The sequence below is a fragment of the Ranitomeya imitator genome, chromosome 1 (assembly GCF_032444005.1).
Source record: "Ranitomeya imitator isolate aRanImi1 chromosome 1, aRanImi1.pri, whole genome shotgun sequence".
Taxonomy (NCBI): domain Eukaryota; kingdom Metazoa; phylum Chordata; class Amphibia; order Anura; family Dendrobatidae; genus Ranitomeya; species Ranitomeya imitator.
In genome coordinates this window covers 218436348-218457635 of record NC_091282.1, presented here as the reverse complement: position 1 = coordinate 218457635, position 21288 = coordinate 218436348, and the positions used below count along the sequence as shown (strand labels likewise).

The 21288-nt window shown below is 45.3% G+C and overlaps 1 protein-coding gene across 1 annotated transcript in view; it reads left to right on the top strand.

Annotated features, from left to right (window-relative positions):
- Window positions 1-21288, top strand: part of FBN2 (fibrillin 2) — a 403326-nt gene that overhangs the window by 202045 nt on the left and 179993 nt on the right. The window contains exons 19-20 of the mRNA XM_069753996.1: window positions 6766-6891; window positions 9392-9511. Of these exons, the coding sequence (XP_069610097.1) occupies window positions 6766-6891; window positions 9392-9511 (246 nt within the window). The remainder of the gene's footprint in view (window positions 1-6765; window positions 6892-9391; window positions 9512-21288) is intronic.

The window sequence follows — 21288 nt, the reverse complement described above, 5'->3', positions numbered from 1 at the left end:
GCCCAAGTGCTTCATAGAAGTTTAGAATGCAGAGTCGTGAAAATAAAAAATATTTTTTTTTTCACAAAAAAGATTTTGTAGCCCCCAAGTTTTTATTTTCACAAGGGTAACAAGAGAAATTGGACCCCAGTAGTTGTTGTCCAACTTATCCCGAGTACGCTGATGCCCCATATGTGGGGGTAACCCACTGTTTGGGCGCACGGCAGAGCTCAGAAGGGAGGGAGCACCATTTGACTTTTTGAGCGCAAAATTGGCAGTCGTGTTTGGAGACCCCCTGATGTACCTAAACAGTGGAAACCCCCCAATTCTAGCTCCAACCCTAACCCCAACACACCCCTAACCCTAATCCCAACCTGATCCATAATCCTAATCACTAACCCTAACCATAATCACAACCCTTACCCCAAAACAACCCTAATGTCAACCCTAACCATAACCCTAATCAAAACCCTAAATCCAGCACACCCCTAATCCTAATCTAAACCCTAACCTCAAACCTAACCCTAATCCCAATACACCCCTAATCACAACCCTAACCTTAACCCTAATCCCAAACCTAACCCTAATCCCAAGCGTAACCCTAATGCCAACCCTAACCCTAATACCAACCCTAATCCAAACCCTAACCCTAATCCCAGCTCTAACCCTAACTTTAGCCCCAACCCTAGCCCTAACTTTAGCCCCAACCCTAACCCTAGCCCTAAGGCTACTTTCACACTTGCGTCGTTTGGCATTCCATCGCAATCCGTCGTTTTGGACAAGAAACGGATCCTGCAAATGTGCCCGCAGGATGCGTTTTTTGCCCATAGACTTGTATTGCCGACGGATCGTGATGGATGGCCACACGTCGCGTCCGTCGTGCACTGGATCAGTTGTGTTTTGGTGGAGTGTCGGCACAAAAAAACGTTCAATGAAACGTTTTTTTGTACGTCGCATCCGCCATTTCTGACCGCCCCCTCCTCCCCAGGACATAGATTGGGCAGCGGATGCGTTGAAAAACTACAGCTGCTGCCCACGTTGTGCACAATTTTCACAACGTGCGTCGGTATGTCGGGCCGACGCATTGCGACGGCCCCGTACCGACGTAAATGTGAAAGAAGCCTAACCCTAAATTTAGCCCCAACCCTAACCCTAAATTTAGCCCCAACCCTAACCCTAAATTTAGCCCCAACCCTAGCCCTAACCCTAGCCCTAACCCTACCCCTAGCCCTAACCCTAGCCCTACCCCTAACCCTACCCCTAACCCTAACCCTAACCCTACCCCTAACCCTACCCCTACCCCTAACCCTACCCCTAACCCTACCCCTAACCCTAACCCTACCCCTAACCCTAACCCTACCCCTAACCCTACCCCTAACCCTACCCCTAACCCTAACTCTACCCCTAACCCTACCCCTAACCCTACCCCTAACCCTAACCCTACCCCTACCCCTAACCCTACCCCTAACCCTACCCCTAACCCTAACCCTAATTTTAGCCCCAACTGCTGTTCTCCTGCCGGCCGACAGATGGCGGGCGCACTGGGCATGCGTCCGCCATGTTCTTCTGCCGGCGGCCAGGAGGAGCAGCAAGAGGATCCAGGGACCTAGGTGAGTATGCTAGGGTCCCCGAATCCCCCTATTTCTCTGTCCTCTGATGTGCGATCACATCAGAGGACAGAGAATTACACTTTACTTTTTTTTTTTTTTGCGGTCGCCGGTAAACAGTTAATTACCGGCGATCGCAAAACTGGGGTCGGTAATACTGACCCCGATCATGCTCTTTGGGGTCTCGGCTACCCCCGGCAGCCGAGACCCCAAAGATTCTCCCGGTGCCGGCCGGCGGGCACACTGCGCATGCGCCCGCCATTTTGAAGATGGCGGCGCCCACCGGGAGACACGAGGAGCATCGGGGGAGCTAGGTGAGTATTGGGGGGCCACCTGGGACCCCTTTTCTCTGTCCTCCGATGTGCGATCACATCGGAGGACAGAGAAATTAAAAAGAGATCGCGTTTTTTTTTTGCGATCGCCGGTAAACAGTTAATTACCGGCGATCGCAAATGCGGGGTGGGTTAAAAACCCCCCGAATCATGTTCTCTGGGGTCTCGGCTACCCTCGGCAGCCGAGACCCCGGAGAAAATCGGCCTCTGGGGGGCGCTATGGACTTTTTCCACAGCGCCGTTAATTAACGGCGCTGTGGTTTAAGTACCCTTAGCGGCCGCCGTTAAAAGGCATATCGGCGGTCGCTAAGGGGTTAAATATACCGCTCACAGAATGAAAGACAGAAATAAATTTTGCCCTTGATGTTAATATGATTCTGATACAGCTAGAGTGAAATTATGTCTTACACAATTGTGTACTATTATTAAGACTGTATTATTATTGTTACCGTTATTACCAATATTGGGTATTATTCTAGTTTTTTCATACAATCTTAGCATTAAAACAAATATAACTGAATTAGAATTCATTCTCCAGCTCTTTTCTTATTCACTATGGCCCAATTTATGAAAGCAATTTCGCTAGATTTCTGGCTTACAGTTAAGGCCAAAAGTATTGGCACCCTTGAAATTATTCCAAAAAACAAAGTGTTTTTCCAGAAAATTATTCCAATTACACGTTTTGTTATACATGTCTATTTCTTTTGTGTCTATTGAACAATATAGAAAACAGAAAAAAAGGCTAATTGTACTTAATTTCACACAAGCCACCAAAAATGGTCCGGACAAAATTGTTGGCACCCTCTACTTAATATTTAGTTGTACACCCTGTGGAATAAATAACTGCAATCAATCATTTCCTATAGCCAACAACTAGCTTCTTACACCTCTCTACTGGAATTATGTAACATTTTTCTTTTGCAAATTGCTTCAGGTCTCTCATATTTGAAGGTTGCCTTCTCCCAATAGCAATTTTAAGATCTCTCCACAGGTGTTCAATGAGATTTAGATCCAGACTCATTGCTCTTTAGAACTTCCAGCTCTTTGTTCCCAACTATTTCTGGGTGCTTTTTGAAGTATGTTTGGGGTCATTGTCCTGCTGGAAGACCCATGACCTAGGACACAAATCCAGTATTCTGACACTGGGCACCACATTGAGACACAAAATCCTTTGGCAATCTTCATATTTCATTATACCTTGCACACACTAAAGGCACCAAGCACCAGTGGCAGCAAAACAACCCCAACACATCTTTAAACCTCCATCATATTTGACTGTAGGTAATGTGTTCTTTTCTCGTTCCGTTTTCGGTAAACGATAGAATGTTGTGCTTTGACAAAAAACTCTATCTTGGTCTCATTTGTCCACAAGACGCATTCCCAGAAGGATTTTGGCTTACTCACATACATTTTGGCAATCTGTAGTCTAGATTTTTTATATCTTCGTGTGGGGTCCTCCTGGGTCTCCTACAATAGAGTTTAATTCCAATCAGATGTTGACTGACAGTTGGTGTTGACACTGATGCACCCTGAGCCTGCAGCACAGCTTAAATTCTTTGAAACTTGATTGGGACTGCTTATCCACCATTCGGACCATTCAGATCATCCTGCATTACAACCTTTCATCAATTTTTCTCTGTCATTCATGTCCAGGGAGATTAGCTACAGTGCCATAGGTTGTAAACTTCTTGATTTATGTTGTGCACTATGAACAAAAAACGACCAGATCTCTGTAAATGAACCTTGAGATTGTTGAGGTTGTTCAACAATTTTGGTTCTCAAGTCCTCAGACAGTTCTATTCTCCCTTTTTTGTTTTCCAAGCTTAGTGTGGCACAAGGAGACAAAAAAATGCAAAGATTGAGTCACGTTCTCCCCACTTGAAACAAAGTTTTTTCACTCACAATTTTGGAAAAGTGCCATTTTGGGGGTTTTGTGTGAAGCTATGTCCAATATGCCCTTTTTTCTTTGTTTTTTTTGTGTTGTATCAATACACACAAAACGAACTCAACATGTGTGTAACAAAATGTGTAATTGTCATAATTTTCTAGGAACAAAATACTTCATTTTCTGGAACAATTCCAAGGGTGTTAACACTTTCGACCATGACTGTAAATTTGAAAAGTCACATGATTTTGGTGCAGCTCAGAATATCTTACAGCTCTGCCGAGATGGATAGAGCTACGGCAGAACGGGGCACATGATGGGGCTATGACATTACAGTTTGTCTAATTCATGACAAGCTGTGGCATTCTCTGTGTCAGTGATCTTACTTAAGTCAGTCCAGTCAGTGACTGGAGTAAGATTTCTGGCTTAGTGCAAGTAGGCACACGCCACTTGTCAGATGCTCAAGAGTCATTAAGATGTGTGTGCTTTTTCATGAATCATAAGTGTCTGATGAAACTTCGCCTCCTCCTCATTTTGATCATTTGGAACCTTTGTGTCTGTTTATGGGTCAGTACTAGAGATGATTTAATTGATTCGCAAACTTTGGTCCAGGGAAACCACCTCCTACCTATCTCATCTTTTGATGAGCTGGCCTGGCATATCATTATTGTTCCAGCAAGACACACTCACAGCGTTGCATCTAATTAAAAGAGCAGCTGCTGATGCTGACAAGTAGGAGACAGGGCTCCCATCCAGCTTCAATTAAATATTGACCTAGTCATTAGACCAGGGTCCTGTGAATCAATACACTCATCTCTCATTGGTAGCTATGATAAGGCTTCTGGTGTGGACTCCCTTGTAGCAGACATATGCTGCAGTCTTAAAGGATTCACAAAGAGTGATATCAAAGTCATCTGAGAAAATTAAACTATTAAGCCATAATGTTTATCTGAGACTTGGGTACTGATTTAGATAGTAGTCAGTGCTGATGAGTAGGAAAAGGATCAAACTAAATCTAATAAAATGTGTAAAATCTATCTATAGTTCACAAAAAAAGCACACAGCACATTGGCCGCTGCCTTCCATTGAGGAGTTCCAGCTTACAAGCAAGACTTCAGAGGAAAAAATTAGGCAAAGCCTCCAGAGATGAAAAAGCTGGAAAGATGTTTTTCTTTTTTTAACGGAGAGGCATACATTTTTCCCACAAAAGGCTTCATATATCAGCTTGATTTTCTCAATAAAAATGAGTACCCTTCAGAGACATATTAATTGAGAAAAGAAAGTTAGCACAAGTATAGTGTACAATTTGTAGGATATAGTATATAGCAGGAGACTATTATATTATGTTTTATGTGCATAATCAATTGAGTCTCATCCTCTAAGAGACTGATATGATCAATTTGTGCCTTCCACCTTTCTTCGGCCACTGAATTCACATTTTGACATCTGTCCATAAAACAATTGTGGTCAACATAAGCAGAAACAATGATTCCTTCGGATCTCTGTTGCCTTCTGAAGTCCATGTGTTTTGTAAGAAAGTTGCTGCTCTAAAATCTTACCACAGAATACTACAGAATATGGCATGAGTCACAAGGAAGAACAGCTGTGCTGGTGATACACCCTTGCAGACCACATGATGCCAATGTATTCAACCGGCCAGCACCAAATGTTACAGAGTTCAGTGAACAAGACTATAGTTAATAAACAAATGTATTTTTACTAAAGAATAACTTATGAGGAACTATGTACATCAGCCAGTAGGCATTTATCTTAATGGACATTTCTGTTTTGACATGACACATCATCACACACTTTCCCTTTTCTAGAGTCACGCTCTCGCTTTCTACTTTGCTTAGCTTTTCTGCCTTACCACAGCCAAGCACACTATTCTTGGAGCCTCCTCATTCCCAATAACAGCACTACTGTCCAGCAAGCAAGAGCCCTATAGTTTCACCTGCGTTTCCGCATCCTTCTCCCCTTAGGGAAGATTTCTTTGCCAAAGCTGCTGCTACTTAGCCCGCTTTATTGACGCCCCTGGACCACCTCATTGGGCATTTATTGTTCATCTCTCTTATCTTTCTTCTTTCATCCCATTTTGTTCCTGCCTCAAGCTCTGATACGTCTTCCTTTTCTTCCTCTTCTCCCTTTTGCTCTGGAATGACTCCGAACACTAATCACTTGTTTCTCGTTTGTTGCTTCTCCCATAGGCGCTTATCATCTGCCTTGATCATCTCCCTATTGCCACTGCATGTGGTTCTGCTACTTCTTAGATCTGAGGTCTGCTACTGCAGGCTCATCCCTATCTGACATTCCAACAGGAAGCTCACTTAATTCCTCCCCTCTGTGCCAGTCCCAGCTATTAAACTCTAACTACTCCTGTCAACTACCTATGGCTGGGCAGAACGCTACCCTTTCACTAACAGTACAAATGATTAAACAAACAAACATCATAATGTTTTACATCACATCACATATGTTCAAGAGGAATTGTGGGTAACTCCTCCACTTCCTTACAGACACATGAATCATTTTGCACACACTCTAATTCCATAATGAACATTGGCATCATACAAAACCACTGAATCCATGAACATTGACAATGTTCTTGAGTATTCTTTCTTTAACTTTCCTTTTTATAACTCTATAGCTTTCAATTAAGTAGTTTGTCAAACACAGAGGCTATAAACAAGTATGATCATCATATATTATATATTTACTAATATGTATAAATATATATATATATTGTCATCTATGTGCAAATTAAGGACCAGACTCATGACACAACCTTCATCTATTGGGGCTCAGGGATGGCTTAGTAAGTGATCTCCTCCCCAAGATGTCCTCTATAGAGCGGAACAAAAATCAATTTTTTTTGCAATGCCTGGGATATTAAGGAACACAAGGGATAGTCTAGTACTTCTTCTTTTTCTAATTATCTTTACTTTTGATAATTTCATTCCAGATATAGATGAATGCCTGGTGAATAGACTGTTGTGTGACAATGGTCTTTGCCGAAACACTCCAGGAAGTTTCACCTGCTCATGTCCTAAGGGATACTTATTCAGGACTGATACTGATACCTGTGAAGGTAAATATATGTTTAGGGTACATATTAATGAAAAAGTAAGCTCTGTAGATTATTTTTATGATCTGTAGGTACAGAAGAATTTTCATAACATTTATAAATATTATATATCAGATCTTCTCCTTATATCCATATCATGCACCTAAGCAAATTTTAAACCTGTACATTTTATAAAATGTGCTGTTACTATGCATTTCCCCAACTGGCATTTATTGTAAATATGCACATGTACTTAATGTTCACTATTGTCATTGTTTCAAGTACATTCCTTATACATTGTCCAGGAATATAATAAATAAGTTACTTTTATTTCTGCAACAGTACCACCCTTGCCTCATAGACTGTGCATGGTATTGCAGTCTTGCCCAGTTTACTTGAGTCTCGATGAGGGTGACTTGCAAGTCCATGGACCAGAATCGTGCTGTTTCAGAAATATTTTTTCTATTCCTGGAATATTCCTTTAATTTAAAAGGTTTACAAATAAGTCACAGTCAGTGGGGAATATTACATTACATAAACACTGGGGAAAAACAGATGAGGAGTTCATTAATCTTATATTACGCTGATACTTAGAAATAGAAAATAATTGTTTACCTCTGACTTACATTAGCGTGTTTAAGAAAACTGTATGCAACAAGCAATGCGATCACGGATTGGTTTTACTAATCTATCTACCGTAAGTCAAAATTTAAAAGAACACTTCAGTAATGACTTAAACAATGTGGAAATAAATTAAAGGAGTTGTCCAGTCAAGTGACCACTGTTCCTGCTGCAGGCATCTGAGAATACTCAGAGCATGCCAAAATGGGTAAGATTCACAAGTCTGTAGTCACATTGAGTGACTGAAGAATTGTAGTTTAGGAGTGGACAAAAACTGTAACTAAAGGTACTGTCACACATAACGATTTCTTTAACGATATCGTTGCTTTTTGTGACGTAGCAACGATATCGTTAATGAAATCGTTATGTGTGACAGCGACCAATGATCAGGCCCCTGCTGAGAGATCGTTGGTCGCTGAGAGTGATCAGGACCTTTTTTTTTTGGTCGCTGATCACCCGCTGTCATCGCTGAATCGGCGTGTGTGACGCCGATCCAGCGATGTGTTCACTGGTAACCAGGGTAAATATCGGGTTACTAAGCGCAGGGCTGCGCTTAGTAACCCGATATTTACCCTGGTTACCATTGTAAAAGTTAAAAAAAAAAACAGTACATACTCACATTCCAGTGTCTGTCACGTCCCCCACCTTCAGCTTCCCGCACTGACTGTGAGCGCCGGCCGTAAAGCACAGCGGTGACGTCACAGCTGTGCTCTACTTTACGGCCGGCCGGCGCTGACACAGTGAGTGTGGGAAGCTGACGCCGGGGGACGTGACAGACACCAGAATGTGAGTATGTAGTGTTTTTTTTTTTACATTTACAATGGTAACCAAGGTAAACATTGGGTTACTAAGCGCGGCCCTGCGCTTAGTAACCCGATGTTTACCCTGGTTACCCCGGGACTTCGGCATTGTTGGTTGGCCGCTGGAGAGCTGTCTGTGTGACAGCTCTCCAGCGACCACAAAAGGACTTTCCAACGATCACGGCCAGGTTGTATCGCTGGTCGTGATCGTTGGAAAGTTGATCAGTGTGAAGGTACCTTTAGTTTAATTAGGCCAAGAAAAAAAGGCTTACATGGTTTGCACCAGATTAATTATCTGGTTTTGATAGTTTTTCCAATTCAATCAAAGGAACATGACTTATTGGGAAATGAATGTGACTTGATGGGAAGAGGGCATGGCTACAGATACAATACCATAAATTGGGTTTCACGTTACTTGCAGATACCCCCAATAAAATGAGAATGCCTTTCTATTTTGTGCAAAAAGGCCAGTGGGGTTACTATGGGCATTTGAGATAGATGATGCCAGTTATTATTTAGTCCCATTCTTTTTTTCTTGGGTAACAAGAACCTATACAATAATCCAGTCTATTAGGATAAGGCCTTTCTAAGAAACAAGAGCGTGGAGAATTGCATATTGAAACTCATAAATAGTCCTAGGTAGAAATTTACATTGAAACAAATCTCAAGTCTTTCTGGCCATGCTGAAAAATGGTATCCTAAAGGAGAGGCCCAGTTTTATCTGTTTGTTCTATGTATGTCACTGGACAGAGTTTTCTTACAAGACAATGCAACTGGAGACCCAATGGAAAAAACAACTGGCATCTCTTTGAATGTACAATTCATTGCTCTATTGAATGTGAGGTCAGAACAGGAAACGTTCTCTTGGTCAATTAGTTAAGTTTATGGAAACCTATACATTCCTGCCTAAAGACTTTATGATATGTCAGTGAACGTCATTTCAGAGTTAGCTCTTAACAAACCATTATTTTACTCTATTGTAGGACTTTTATGAAATATAACACCAAGCAGACCAGTATTGACATTTATTTTTATTCTTTTTTCTAGTCTTTTGTTTCTTACATAATCTTGGTCTAACCAAAAGTATTTTGTGTGCTTTTCAGACATAAATGAATGTGAAAACAATCCATGTGTTAATGGGGCATGTAGAAATATTCTTGGTTCATTTCACTGTGAGTGTTCTCCTGGAAGTAAGCTGGATTCCACTGGTCTTATATGTATTGGTAGGTATCTATATTACATGGATATTTTTGGATTTTCTATGCTATGACAATTCCTAAGATAATGTACAACATAAATATGAAAATTATAGTAGTGGTTATACATCTCTGAACCATTTTATAAGTGTACTTAAAAACAACCAGTCATCAGGATTTTACGGGCATGGGCATATATTTAAAGTCACTGTAATGCTTAACTTTCTTGTAAAATCTGTTTTGTTGAGAGAAATCCATAGTTAGTTGAAATAATTTGCCTATGAGTTGCAAGTGCAATGGATTGGGCACTGCAATTACATAGTTGCATAGCTACATAGGTTGAAAAAAGACCTAGGTCCCTCAAGTTCAACCCTTCTCCACAAACTGTACATCCTGTCACTAATTTAACTATATAAGGTCAGATTTTAATATCCTACATAGTATGGTTTCATCAGCAAAGTCTGACACTTACTCTCAATCTCATCCACTAGGTCATTAATAAAGAGGCTAAAAACAATCGGTCCTAGCACAGATTCCTGTGGTACCCCACTGCTGACTATATACCATTTAGAAAACGTACCATTCATGACAGCTCTGTTTCCTGTCATTTATCCATTTCCTTACCCATTTGCGTATAGTTTCTCTCAGTCCTTGCTTCTGTAGCTTTAGTGTAAGTCTGTTATGTGGAACATTAGCAAATGCCTTTGTAAAGTCCAGATAAATCACATCAGCCGCATTACCTACATCCAGATTTTCACTAAGCTCCTAACAGAAGCCCAACTTGTTAGTCAGACACGACTTATTCTTCACGAATCCATGCTGGTTGTCAGTTATTATATTATTATTTACAATATACAGTATTTCTGCGGGTCATCTCTTATAATGATCTCAAAAATTTTGAAGTCCTGACGTCAGGCTTACTGGCCGCATCCACCTTCTTACCTTTCTTAAATATTGTTACCAGTGCCCATGAGCCGTCCTCCAATCCTGTGGCACCACCCTTGTTACAAGACATTCTAAGAATATGAGATACAGTGATATGTCAATTATTAAGCTCAATTCCCTCAAAATCCGTGGATGAATGCCATCTGAGCAGAGGGATTTGTCAATATTTAAATTGCTCATAGATGTACTTCTTTTTGTGTTAAACTACTTATATCAGGTTGCGAATTTGATTTTTACCTTGTTGAATGACAGTTCATTGGTGAACATGGATGAAAAGTGCCTGTTTAATTTCTCAGCCTTTTCTTTGTCCTCTGTAATTATCTTGCTATTGTGAGGGGCTGATACCATCTGCTGGTTTCTTTTTGGCATTGATGCATTTATAAAAAGGTTTGGAAATTATTTTAATGTCACTAGCAATTTGTTTCTCTGTAGATAACTTTGCTAGCTTGATTTCTTTTTTACATTTCTAATTTACATCTTTATACTCCTGAAACGGTATTTCAGTATTCTTGGCTTTCAAGATTTTGAATGCCCTTTGTTTTTGTCTTATTATTAAACTTTGTACTACATTTATGTTCGGTATTCCCAGGTAGTATGAGATGGTCCCAGTCTACACAATTAGTCTCTTCCCTTAATTTGTTGAAATCAGCTTTCCTAAAGTTCCAGGTTTTGGCATTTCCTCTTTTAAATATTTGATTGAAAATTACATTGAAACTCAACATTTCATGGTTTCTGCATCCCAAATGCTTCATGACCTGTAGATCTGAAATTATGTCTGGTCTATTTGACAGAACCAGATCCAGCCACTATCTATTATCTGCATGTAAACAGAGCCCTATACAGGCCTTTATTGTGCAAACATATACTAAGCAGTCACACCCTCCATTAATTGGTAGGCTGAAAGTGGCTGTCTATTTGGTATTTTGCACCTGTGTTGTGAACATCTTTGCTACATGAGAAAACTCAGTGCAGGGTCAGTAGGAGTAACACTCCAGTTTGTATTGTGTTTTTACAGTCTGCAGGAGTTTTTTTCTGGTAATACCACATATCATGGTCATTCGATTGATTTTTAGGTAATGATGGATTGTGGTTCTGCACTTAATTTGATTGATCAACAATTCCTAGACAAATATAAGTTTGATTCTGAACCATTGTCATCTCCTATTCCTGTTGTGGCTATTGATAACACTCCTCTGGAACATGAGTTTATTTCTCAAAAGGTTACCGCATTCCCACTAATTGTGAATATGGAACATCAGGAGTGTATAGACTTGTTTGTCCTTGCTAAATTACCTTGCCCAGTAATCCTGTGTTTACCCTGATTAAAAATGCACAATCCTTTGCTGGACTTGTCATCTAGTACTATAAGGTCCTGGGGTCAGGGGTGTTATGGAAATTGTTGTAATGTTCACATTGCTGCTGTTGTGAAGAAGGAGCTACCTGAAGCCATTCAGGATTTCTGGAGGGTATTTTCGGAGGTTGAGCCACAAGCTCTACCACCCCATAGAGACTGCGCTATTGAGTTCGTCCCAGGTGCCACACTTCCTAAGAGTCGTTTATTTAATCTGACCATTCCTGAGAGGGAGGCCTTAAAGAATCCCTACAGACTAGTTTAGCTGCAGGTCATAACAGACCCTCTAAAGGTACCTTCACACATAACGATATTGTTAACGATATCGTTGCTATTTGTGACGTAGCAACGATATCGTTAATGAAATCGTTATGTGTGACAGCGACCAACGATCAGGCCCCTGCTGGGAGATCGTTGGTCGCTGAACAAAGTCCAGAACTTTATTTCGTCGCTGGACTCCCTGGAGACATCGCTGGATCGGCGTGTGTGACACCGATCCAGCGATGTCTTCATTGGTAACCAGGGTAAACATCGGGTAACTAAGCGCAGGGCCGCGCTTAGTAACCCGATGTTTACCCTGGTTACCATGCTAAAAGTAAAAAAAAACAAACACTAGATACTTACCTACAGCCGTCTGTCCTCCAGCGCTGTGCTCTGCTCTCCTCCTGCACTGGCTGTGAGCCGGAAAGCAGAGCGGTCACCGCTCTGCTTTCCGGCTCACAGACAGTACAGGAGGAGAGCAGAGAAGCAGAGCGCAGCGCTGGAGGACAGACAGTGGTAGGTAAGTATCTAGTGTTTGTTTTTTTTTACTTTTAGCATGGTAACCAGGGTAAACATCGGGTTACTAAGCGCGGCCCTGCGCTTAGTTACCCGATGTTTACCCTGGTTACCGGCATCGTTGGTCGCTGGAGAGCGGTCTGTGTGACAGCTCTCCAGCGACCAAACAGCGACACTGCAGTGATCCGGATCGTTGTCGGTATCGCTGCAGCGTCGCTTAATGTGAAGGGGCCTTAAGTCCCGTGTGGCTGTAGGATTCTTTTTTGTCTAAAAGAAGGATGGGGCCTTAGGCCGTGTCTGGATTTTTGGGAGATTAATAAGATCACTGTGCGCAATCCTTACCCATTGCCGCTGAATCCAGATTTGTTTAACCAACTAACTGGAGCGAAGTGGTTCTTTAAGATTGACCTTCGTGGGGCATATAATTTGCTGCGGGTGAAGGAGGGCGATGAATGGAAGACAGCCTTTAATACCCCGGAAGGTCATTTTGAGTGTCTGGTGATGCCTTTTGGCCTTACTAATGCGCCTGTGTTTTTTCCAAAATTTCATTAATGACATTCTGAGGTCGTTGATTAGTAGGAGTTTTATTGTTTATTTGGATGATATTTTGATCTATTCACCTGATCTGCAGTTGCATTGGCAGAGAGTCCGCGAAGTTCTACAGATTTTGAGCAAAAACACACTCTTTGCTAAATTGGAGAAGTGTAAATTTGCAGTACAGAAAATGAGTTTTTTGGGGTACCTTGTGTTAGGGGTCGAGTTCCCGCTTCTGCACAGGGGGAATCTCGAGCCACTTCCGCTGCGGTCTCCCATTCTTGTCCAGCCGCAGTGGAGCCTGCTCAGCAAGGACGTCGGTCCCAGCGTCTTGCTCATTCTCACTCTGTTCTGAGAGTTAGTGCTGCTTCTCCAGTCTCTGCCTTTAAAGTCAGTGCTGGTCAGCAGCGAGCGGACTTCTCTGGGACTAAGTCCTTGTCTGCATGTACTGAGCATGCCCAGCGTAAGGTCTCCCGTTGGAGATCGAGGGTCATGTGCTCAGTCTCTGCAGCACATTCCATTGGTCCTCTTGGCAGGTCCTAGAAGGGCAAAAGTGCTGTGGCCACTTCCTGTGCTGCTGCTATATAAACTGCGCATGACCGCACGGCCATGCGCTAGTATTTTCTTACAATTGCTTATGTGTGTATGTTGTGAGTGCAAGTCGTCCTTGGAAACCCCTACCCTATTGAATGTCTGTTCGCGGAAGGTGTATGGCTGCTACCTAGCGCCCGACTTAGCCTACAGCACTAAACACACATCACAGCGTCCTGTAGCTGTGCCTGCCAGTACGGCGCCGTGCGCCTGCCTTGCGCTTTCCATACCCGAGTCTGGGTGGTTAGTGGCGTCCGTTAGTGCGGCATCGCTCGCACGCTTGTGCACTTAGATTGCTTAAGGTTCTCTACACACCCAGTTGCGGTGTTACGCCAGCAAGGGTCTAATCGGGCTTCAATCCCTTCTGGGGTTAAGTCCGCTGACCACTTGCTCGCGCACTAGTGCGGTACTGCGGTCCTGTGAATTAACAGGATCGCTTTCTTCACGCTGGGTGAGGTTTAACCCACGCGTGTATACCGCCATATTGTCTGCTAATTGCTAGCAGCAGGTTCTCACCTGCACGGTGGACCCCGGACTGCGAACGCACCTTTATCATCTGTCTTGGTGCGTTCCGCCAGTCTTAACATAATACTAGCGCCAGGGTCTGGCTAGTAAAATGGCGGACGATCAGCGTTTACAGCGGTACATCCAGCAGCTGGAGGGAAGGTTGGCGGCTTTTGAGCGTTCAACCTCAGCTGTGGATGTTACTGCTGTCGCTGTTCAGGCTGCAAGTGTGGCTGCAGCTACCTTGTCCACTGCCGCTCCTGTACCGACGCTATCTCGCCTCCCGCTACCAGAGAAATTTTCTGGTGACAGTAAGTCCTGTAGGGGTTTCGTGAGTCAGTGCTCAATACATCTCGAGCTTCTGGCCTCTCGTTTCCCTACAGAGCGGGCTAAGGTGGGCTTTATAATTTCCTTATTGTCGGACAGGGCGTTGCAGTGGGCTACGCCGCTGTGGGAGCGTAGCGATCATGTGGTGCAGAGTGCTCCGTTATTCCTGAGCACTCTGAAACAGGTCTTTCTAGGACCTCGTGTCACCCATAACACGGCGCTCCAACTGTTGGCACTGACTCAGGGCTCGTCCTTGGTCAGCCTTTTTGCCGTCCATTTCCGCACTCTGGCATCTGAGCTGGAGTGGACGGATAAAGCCCTTATCCCTATATTTTGGAGGGGGCTGGCTGACCACGTTAAGGACGCTCTGGCCACTAGGGAGATTCCCGCCACACTGGAGGAGTTAATAGCAGTATCTACTCGCATTGACCTCCGTTTTCACGAGCGGAGGTTAGAGCGAGCCCAGTGTAGGCAGAGGTTTCGGCTGGCTCCCACCTTCGCCAAACCTTTGGAATCTCCAGTTCAGGCTCCTGAGTTCCAGGAACCTAAGGTGGTGTCACGAGCGGGATCTAAGTCCCAGACTGCTCGTGCACTCCAGGGTTGCCAGGTTTGCCAACAGTCAGGACATCTTGCCACCAGATGTCATCAGCGGTCGAGGAAACGACAGCGTCTAGTGGTAGTAGGTGGAGGTGCACTAGACACTGCGACGTTTGCCTCCAAATTGTCCTTTAAGGGGACAATTACCTTTGGCTCATCCTCCCACTCGGTAGACCTCTGCGTGGATTCTGGGGCGGAGGGCAATTTTATGTCTTCTGCCTTCGCCCAACGTCACGCAATACCCCTGGTTATGCTATCCCAACCAGTAACGGTACGAGTGGTGAATGGGTCGACACTCCCCGCACAGATAACACATCAGACCATCCCTATTACTCTGTCCCTGTCGCCATCCCATCAGGAGATTATTTCTCTGCTCGTCATTCCTGAAGGTATTGATGAGGTCCTGTTGGGGATACCTTGGCTACGGTACCACTCTCCTCACATCGAGTGGTCCTCAGGCAGAATTCTGGGATGGGGTGGATCATGTGGGGGTAGGTGTCACCGAGAGTGCGTTCAGGTTGCTACTACTGAGGTACCCGCAGATCTATCCTCTCTCCCCAAGCAATATTGGTCTTATGCAGACGTATTCTCCAAGAAGGCGGCGGAGACCCTTCCGCCCCATCGCCCCTATGACTGTCCTATCGATCTCTTGCCTGGTGCTGAGCCTCCCCGGGGTCGAGTCTATCCATTATCTCTCCCGGAAACGGAGGCAATGTCTCAGTACATACAAGAGAATCTGGCAAGAGGGTTCATTAGGAAGTCAGTGTCACCTGCTGGGGCAGGGTTCTTCTTCGTGCAGAAGAAGAATGGAGAACTACGTCCATGCATAGACTACAGGGGTCTTAATGCTATCACAGTTAAGAACAAGTACCCTTTGCCGTTGATTTCTGAGCTTTTCGATAGGCTTCGGGGAGCTAGAGTGTTTACGAAACTAGATCTGCGGGGTGCTTACAACCTGATTCGCATCCGTGAGGGGGACGAGTGGAAAACGGCATTTAATACCAGAGATGGGCACTATGAGTATCTGGTGATGCCCTTCGGGCTCTGTAATGCACCTGCCGTTTTTCAAGACTTTGTCAATGACATCTTCCGGGATATGCTTTCCACCTCGGTTGTAGTCTATCTGGATGATATTCTCATCTTTTCTCCAGATATTGACTCCCACCGGAGAGATGTTGGCAGAGTCTTCGACCTCCTACGGGCAAACTCTCTTTACGCAAAGTTGGAGAAGTGTGTGTTTGAGCAGGAGTCCTTACCTTTCCTGGGCTATATCATCTCCGCCCAGGGATTGGCTATGGATCCTGCCAAACTACAGGCTGTGATGGACTGGCAAGAGCCCCATTCTCTTAAAGCGGTGCAGCGCTTTATGGGGTTCATAAACTATTACCGCCAGTTCATTCCCCACTTCTCAACTCTGGTAGCTCCCTTGGTAGCCCTCACCAAGAAGGGAGCGAATCCCAAATTGTGGTCGGAAGAGGTCTCCAAGGCCTTCACTTCTATTAAGTCCCATTTTGCTAGCGCTCCCATCTTACATCGTCCCGATGTGGATAAGCCATTCCTACTGGAGGTGGATGCCTCGTCCGTTGGTGCTGGAGCAGTCCTCTACCAAAAGGATGCTCAAGGTCGGAAGCATCCATGCTTCTTCTTCTCCAAGACCTTCACGCCAGCGGAGAGGAACTACTCCATCGGGGACAGGGAGTTGCTAGCAATGAAGTTGGCCTTTTCGGAGTGGAGACATCTTCTGGAAGGTGCGCGGTTTCCCTTCCAAGTTTACACGGACCACAAAAATTTGGTCTATTTGCAGACAGCCCAGCGGCTAAATTCTCGCCAGGCCAGATGGTCCCTGTTCTTCTCCCGGTTCCACTTTTCCCTTCATTATCTCGCCGGGGAGAAGAATATCCATGCTGACGCTCTCTCTCGTTCCCTTATGTCAACTGAGGAGGAGGAAGAGGAGCCTCGGCTTATTGTCCCTTCCGAGAGCCTGAGAACCGTGGCGCCGGTTTCGCTAGAGTCTGTGCCTCCGGGCAAGACTTTTGTGCCCATTAATTTGCGACCGGAGGTTCTCTCTTGGGCTCATTCGTCCAGGGTGGGTGGACACTTTGGGACAAAGAGGACATCTGAGCTACTGGCGAGGACGTACTGGTGGCCGCATATGGTCCGGGATGTCAGGGATTATGTTCTGGCGTGTGTCTCCTGCGCCAAAAATAAATCTCCGCGTCAAAGGCCAGCTGGTTTGCTCTATCCCTTGCCGGTGGCAGATAGGCCCTGGGAGATGGTCGGGATGGACTTTGTTGTGGGTTTGCCCAAGTCTCGCGGCTGTACCATCATTTGGGTCATCACCGATCATTTCTCAAAAATGGTGCATTTGGTGCCGCTGCCGCGGTTACCTTCTGCACGGGCCTTGGCAGCGTTGTTCATCAGACATATCTTCCGCCTACATGGTATGCCAGACAAAATTGTCAGTGACCGGGGTCCCCAGTTTGCGTCTCGGTTCTGGAGAGAGCTCTGTCGTCTTCTCAGTATTGAGTTGAATCTCTCTTCCGCTTATCATCCCGAGACGAATGGGTTGGTAGAGAGGGCCAACCAGACCTTGGTCACATACCTGCGACATTTTGTTTCAGCCAGGCAGGATGACTGGGCATCCTTGCTATCATGGGCAGAGTTTGCACTGAACAACGCCGTTGCCGACTCCACTGGACAAACCCCATTCCTCCTCAACTATGGTCAGCATCCACGGGTACCTGTGCCTATGCCCGTGTCTTCCGCCGACTCCAGGGTGGCAGACTGGGCTGTGGAGGCACGGGATATTTGGGACCGCACTCAGGATGCCATTCGGGCCTCTAAGGAGAGAATGAGGTCCTCCGCCGATGCTCATCGGCGCCCCGCCCCGACCTTTGCTCCTGGCGACTTGGTGTGGCTCTCCGCCCGTAACATCAGGCTGCGAGTTGAGTCCACTAAATTTGCTCCTCGCTACTTGGGTCCATTCAAGGTCCTCGAGCAGGTTAATCCTGTGGTCTATCGTTTGGCCCTTCCGCCACGCCTGGGTATCACCGACACCTTTCATGTGTCCCTCTTGAAACCCGTGTATATGTCCCGCTTTTCCGAGTCATCTGCTGGGACATCGGGTTCGTCTACGGACGATTATGAGGTGAACGCTATTTTGGGGTGCAAGGTGGTGCGTGGTAAAAAATTTTATTTGGTGGACTGGAAGGGTTATGGCCCCGAGGACAGGTCCTGGGAGCCTGTTGAGCACATTCGGGCTCCGCAGCTCATTGCTGCCTTCGAACGTAGCGAGGCCCAAGGAGGGGGGGGCCCTAGGGGGGGGGGTAATGTTAGGGGTCGAGTTCCCGCTTCTGCACAGGGGGAATCTCGAGCCACTTCCGCTGCGGTCTCCCATTCTTGTCCAGCCGCAGTGGAGCCTGCTCAGCAAGGACGTCGGTCCCAGCGTCTTGCTCATTCTCACTCTGTTCTGAGAGTTAGTGCTGCTTCTCCAGTCTCTGCCTTTAAAGTCAGTGCTGGTCAGCAGCGAGCGGACTTCTCTGGGACTAAGTCCTTGTCTGCATGTACTGAGCATGCCCAGCGTAAGGTCTCCCGTTGGAGATCGAGGGTCATGTGCTCAGTCTCTGCAGCACATTCCATTGGTCCTCTTGGCAGGTCCTAGAAGGGCAAAAGTGCTGTGGCCACTTCCTGTGCTGCTGCTATATAAACTGCGCATGACCGCACGGCCATGCGCTAGTATTTTCTTACAATTGCTTATGTGTGTATGTTGTGAGTGCAAGTCGTCCTTGGAAACCCCTACCCTATTGAATGTCTGTTCGCGGAAGGTGTATGGCTGCTACCTAGCGCCCGACTTAGCCTACAGCACTAAACACACATCACAGCGTCCTGTAGCTGTGCCTGCCAGTACGGCGCCGTGCGCCTGCCTTGCGCTTTCCATACCCGAGTCTGGGTGGTTAGTGGCGTCCGTTAGTGCGGCATCGCTCGCACGCTTGTGCACTTAGATTGCTTAAGGTTCTCTACACACCCAGTTGCGGTGTTACGCCAGCAAGGGTCTAATCGGGCTTCAATCCCTTCTGGGGTTAAGTCCGCTGACCACTTGCTCGCGCACTAGTGCGGTACTGCGGTCCTGTGAATTAACAGGATCGCTTTCTTCACGCTGGGTGAGGTTTAACCCACGCGTGTATACCGCCATATTGTCTGCTAATTGCTAGCAGCAGGTTCTCACCTGCACGGTGGACCCCGGACTGCGAACGCACCTTTATCATCTGTCTTGGTGCGTTCCGCCAGTCTTAACACCTTGTCTACAGTGATGGGTTTGAGATGGACCTGGTGAAGGTTCAGGCAGTGCTGGAGTGGCCTAGGCCTGAATGTTTGAAGTCGGTTCAGAGATTTTTAGGGTTTGCTAATTATTACAGAAAATTCATAAAGAATTTTTCTGTGATCGCTAAACCTATAACTCATCTCACCAATAAGGGTTCCAATACAGTCCAATGGTCCTCTGAGGCTGTTAAGGCTTTTGAGCATCTCAAGGAGAGGTTTAGCTCTGCTCCTGTTTTGATCCAGACAGATGAGACCAAGCCATTTCTGGTAGAGGTTGATGCCTCTTCAGTAGGGGTGGGAGAAGTTCTGTCCCAAGAGGGAGAGGATGGGATGCATCCCTGTGCTTTCTTTTCTAAAACATTTTTGGAGACTGAGCTCAACTATGATGTTGGAAACAGAGAGTTGCAGGCTATTAAACTTGTGTTTGAGCATTGGCGACATTTTTTGGAGGGGGCTAGACATACGATACAGGTTTTTACTGATCATAAGAATATGATATATCTGTATGCTGCTAAACGTTTGAATGCCGTTAAGCTAGGTGGGCACTGTTTTTTATATCCCTGGGACAAAGAATGTTAAAGCGGATGCTTAGTCTCGTAGTTTCTCTCCAGCAGTTAATACTGAGAAGGAGGAATGTATTTTGCGGAGAGGGGTGGTGGTGGCAGCATTGGGTTCTGAGTTGGATAGTAGCATCTTAGAGGCCCAGAATGCTGCACCAACTAACACTCCGTATGGTAAATTATTTGTGCCTAGAGCCATGTGGAGAGCTTTGTTTGCTGAATGTCACGAGTCTCGGTTTGCTGGTCATCCAGGGAATTCGTAAACTAGAAAGTCGATCAGTCGAAGTTTCTGGTAGCCAGGATGGCAAAGAGAAATCATCAAGTGGGTGCATCAGTGTACTGTGTGCACTAGGTCGAAGGCCTCACATGCCCCGACTGCAGGGTTGCTGTGCCCTGTCCTAGTTCGCCATGGTCACATCTTGCTATGGATTTTATCATCGATCTGCCGGTCTCTGAGGGTTTTTCTGTCATCTGGGTTGTTGTGGACCGGTTTAGTAATATGTGTCATCTGGTCCCATTCAATAAATTACCTTGCCCAAAGACTCTAGCTAAGGCAATTGTGAAAGAGATTGTCAGGCTCCATGAGGTTCCCACGGACATTGTCTCCGATAGAGGACCACAGTTTGTGGCTCGCTTTTGCCGTGCTTTTTGTGACAGATTAAAGGTTCCTTTGTCATTTTCGTGAGGTTATCATCCACACTCCAATGGACAGACCGAAAGGAAGAACCAGGACATCGAGCAGTTTTTGAGATGTTATGTAGCAGACAATCAGGAGATGTGGTCGGAATATCTGCCACTAGCTGAGTTTGCTCTTAATAATCATACATCTTCCTCAGCTGGGTGTTCTGCTTTTTTTTGCTTTACAGGGAGGCATCCATCTTTCGGTCCATTTTTAAAGATTGGGGCAGCGGTGCCTGAGGAGGAGAGTTTTTCTGGAAATTTGGACAGGGTTTAGACCAATGTACGCCATAATCTGAAAGAGTCAAATAGGAGGTCAAAGAAATATTTTGACAAGAAAAGAAGGGAGGCGTTGTTTGCAGTTGGGGACATGGTCTGGTTGTCCTCTAGGAATCTGTGTTTGAATATCCCTTCTAAAAAACTGGGGCATAAGTTTGTAGGACCCTTCAAAGGGGTTCAGATTGTCAACTTGGCAATGGTGAGATTAGACATCCCCTCGTCCTGGAGAATTAATTCAGTTTTTCAGGTATCTTTCCTGAAGAAAGTTGACACATCAGATAAGGAGGCGTTGCTGACTATTCCTCCAGTTGATGAGGATGGCGAGTTTGAGATTTCACACA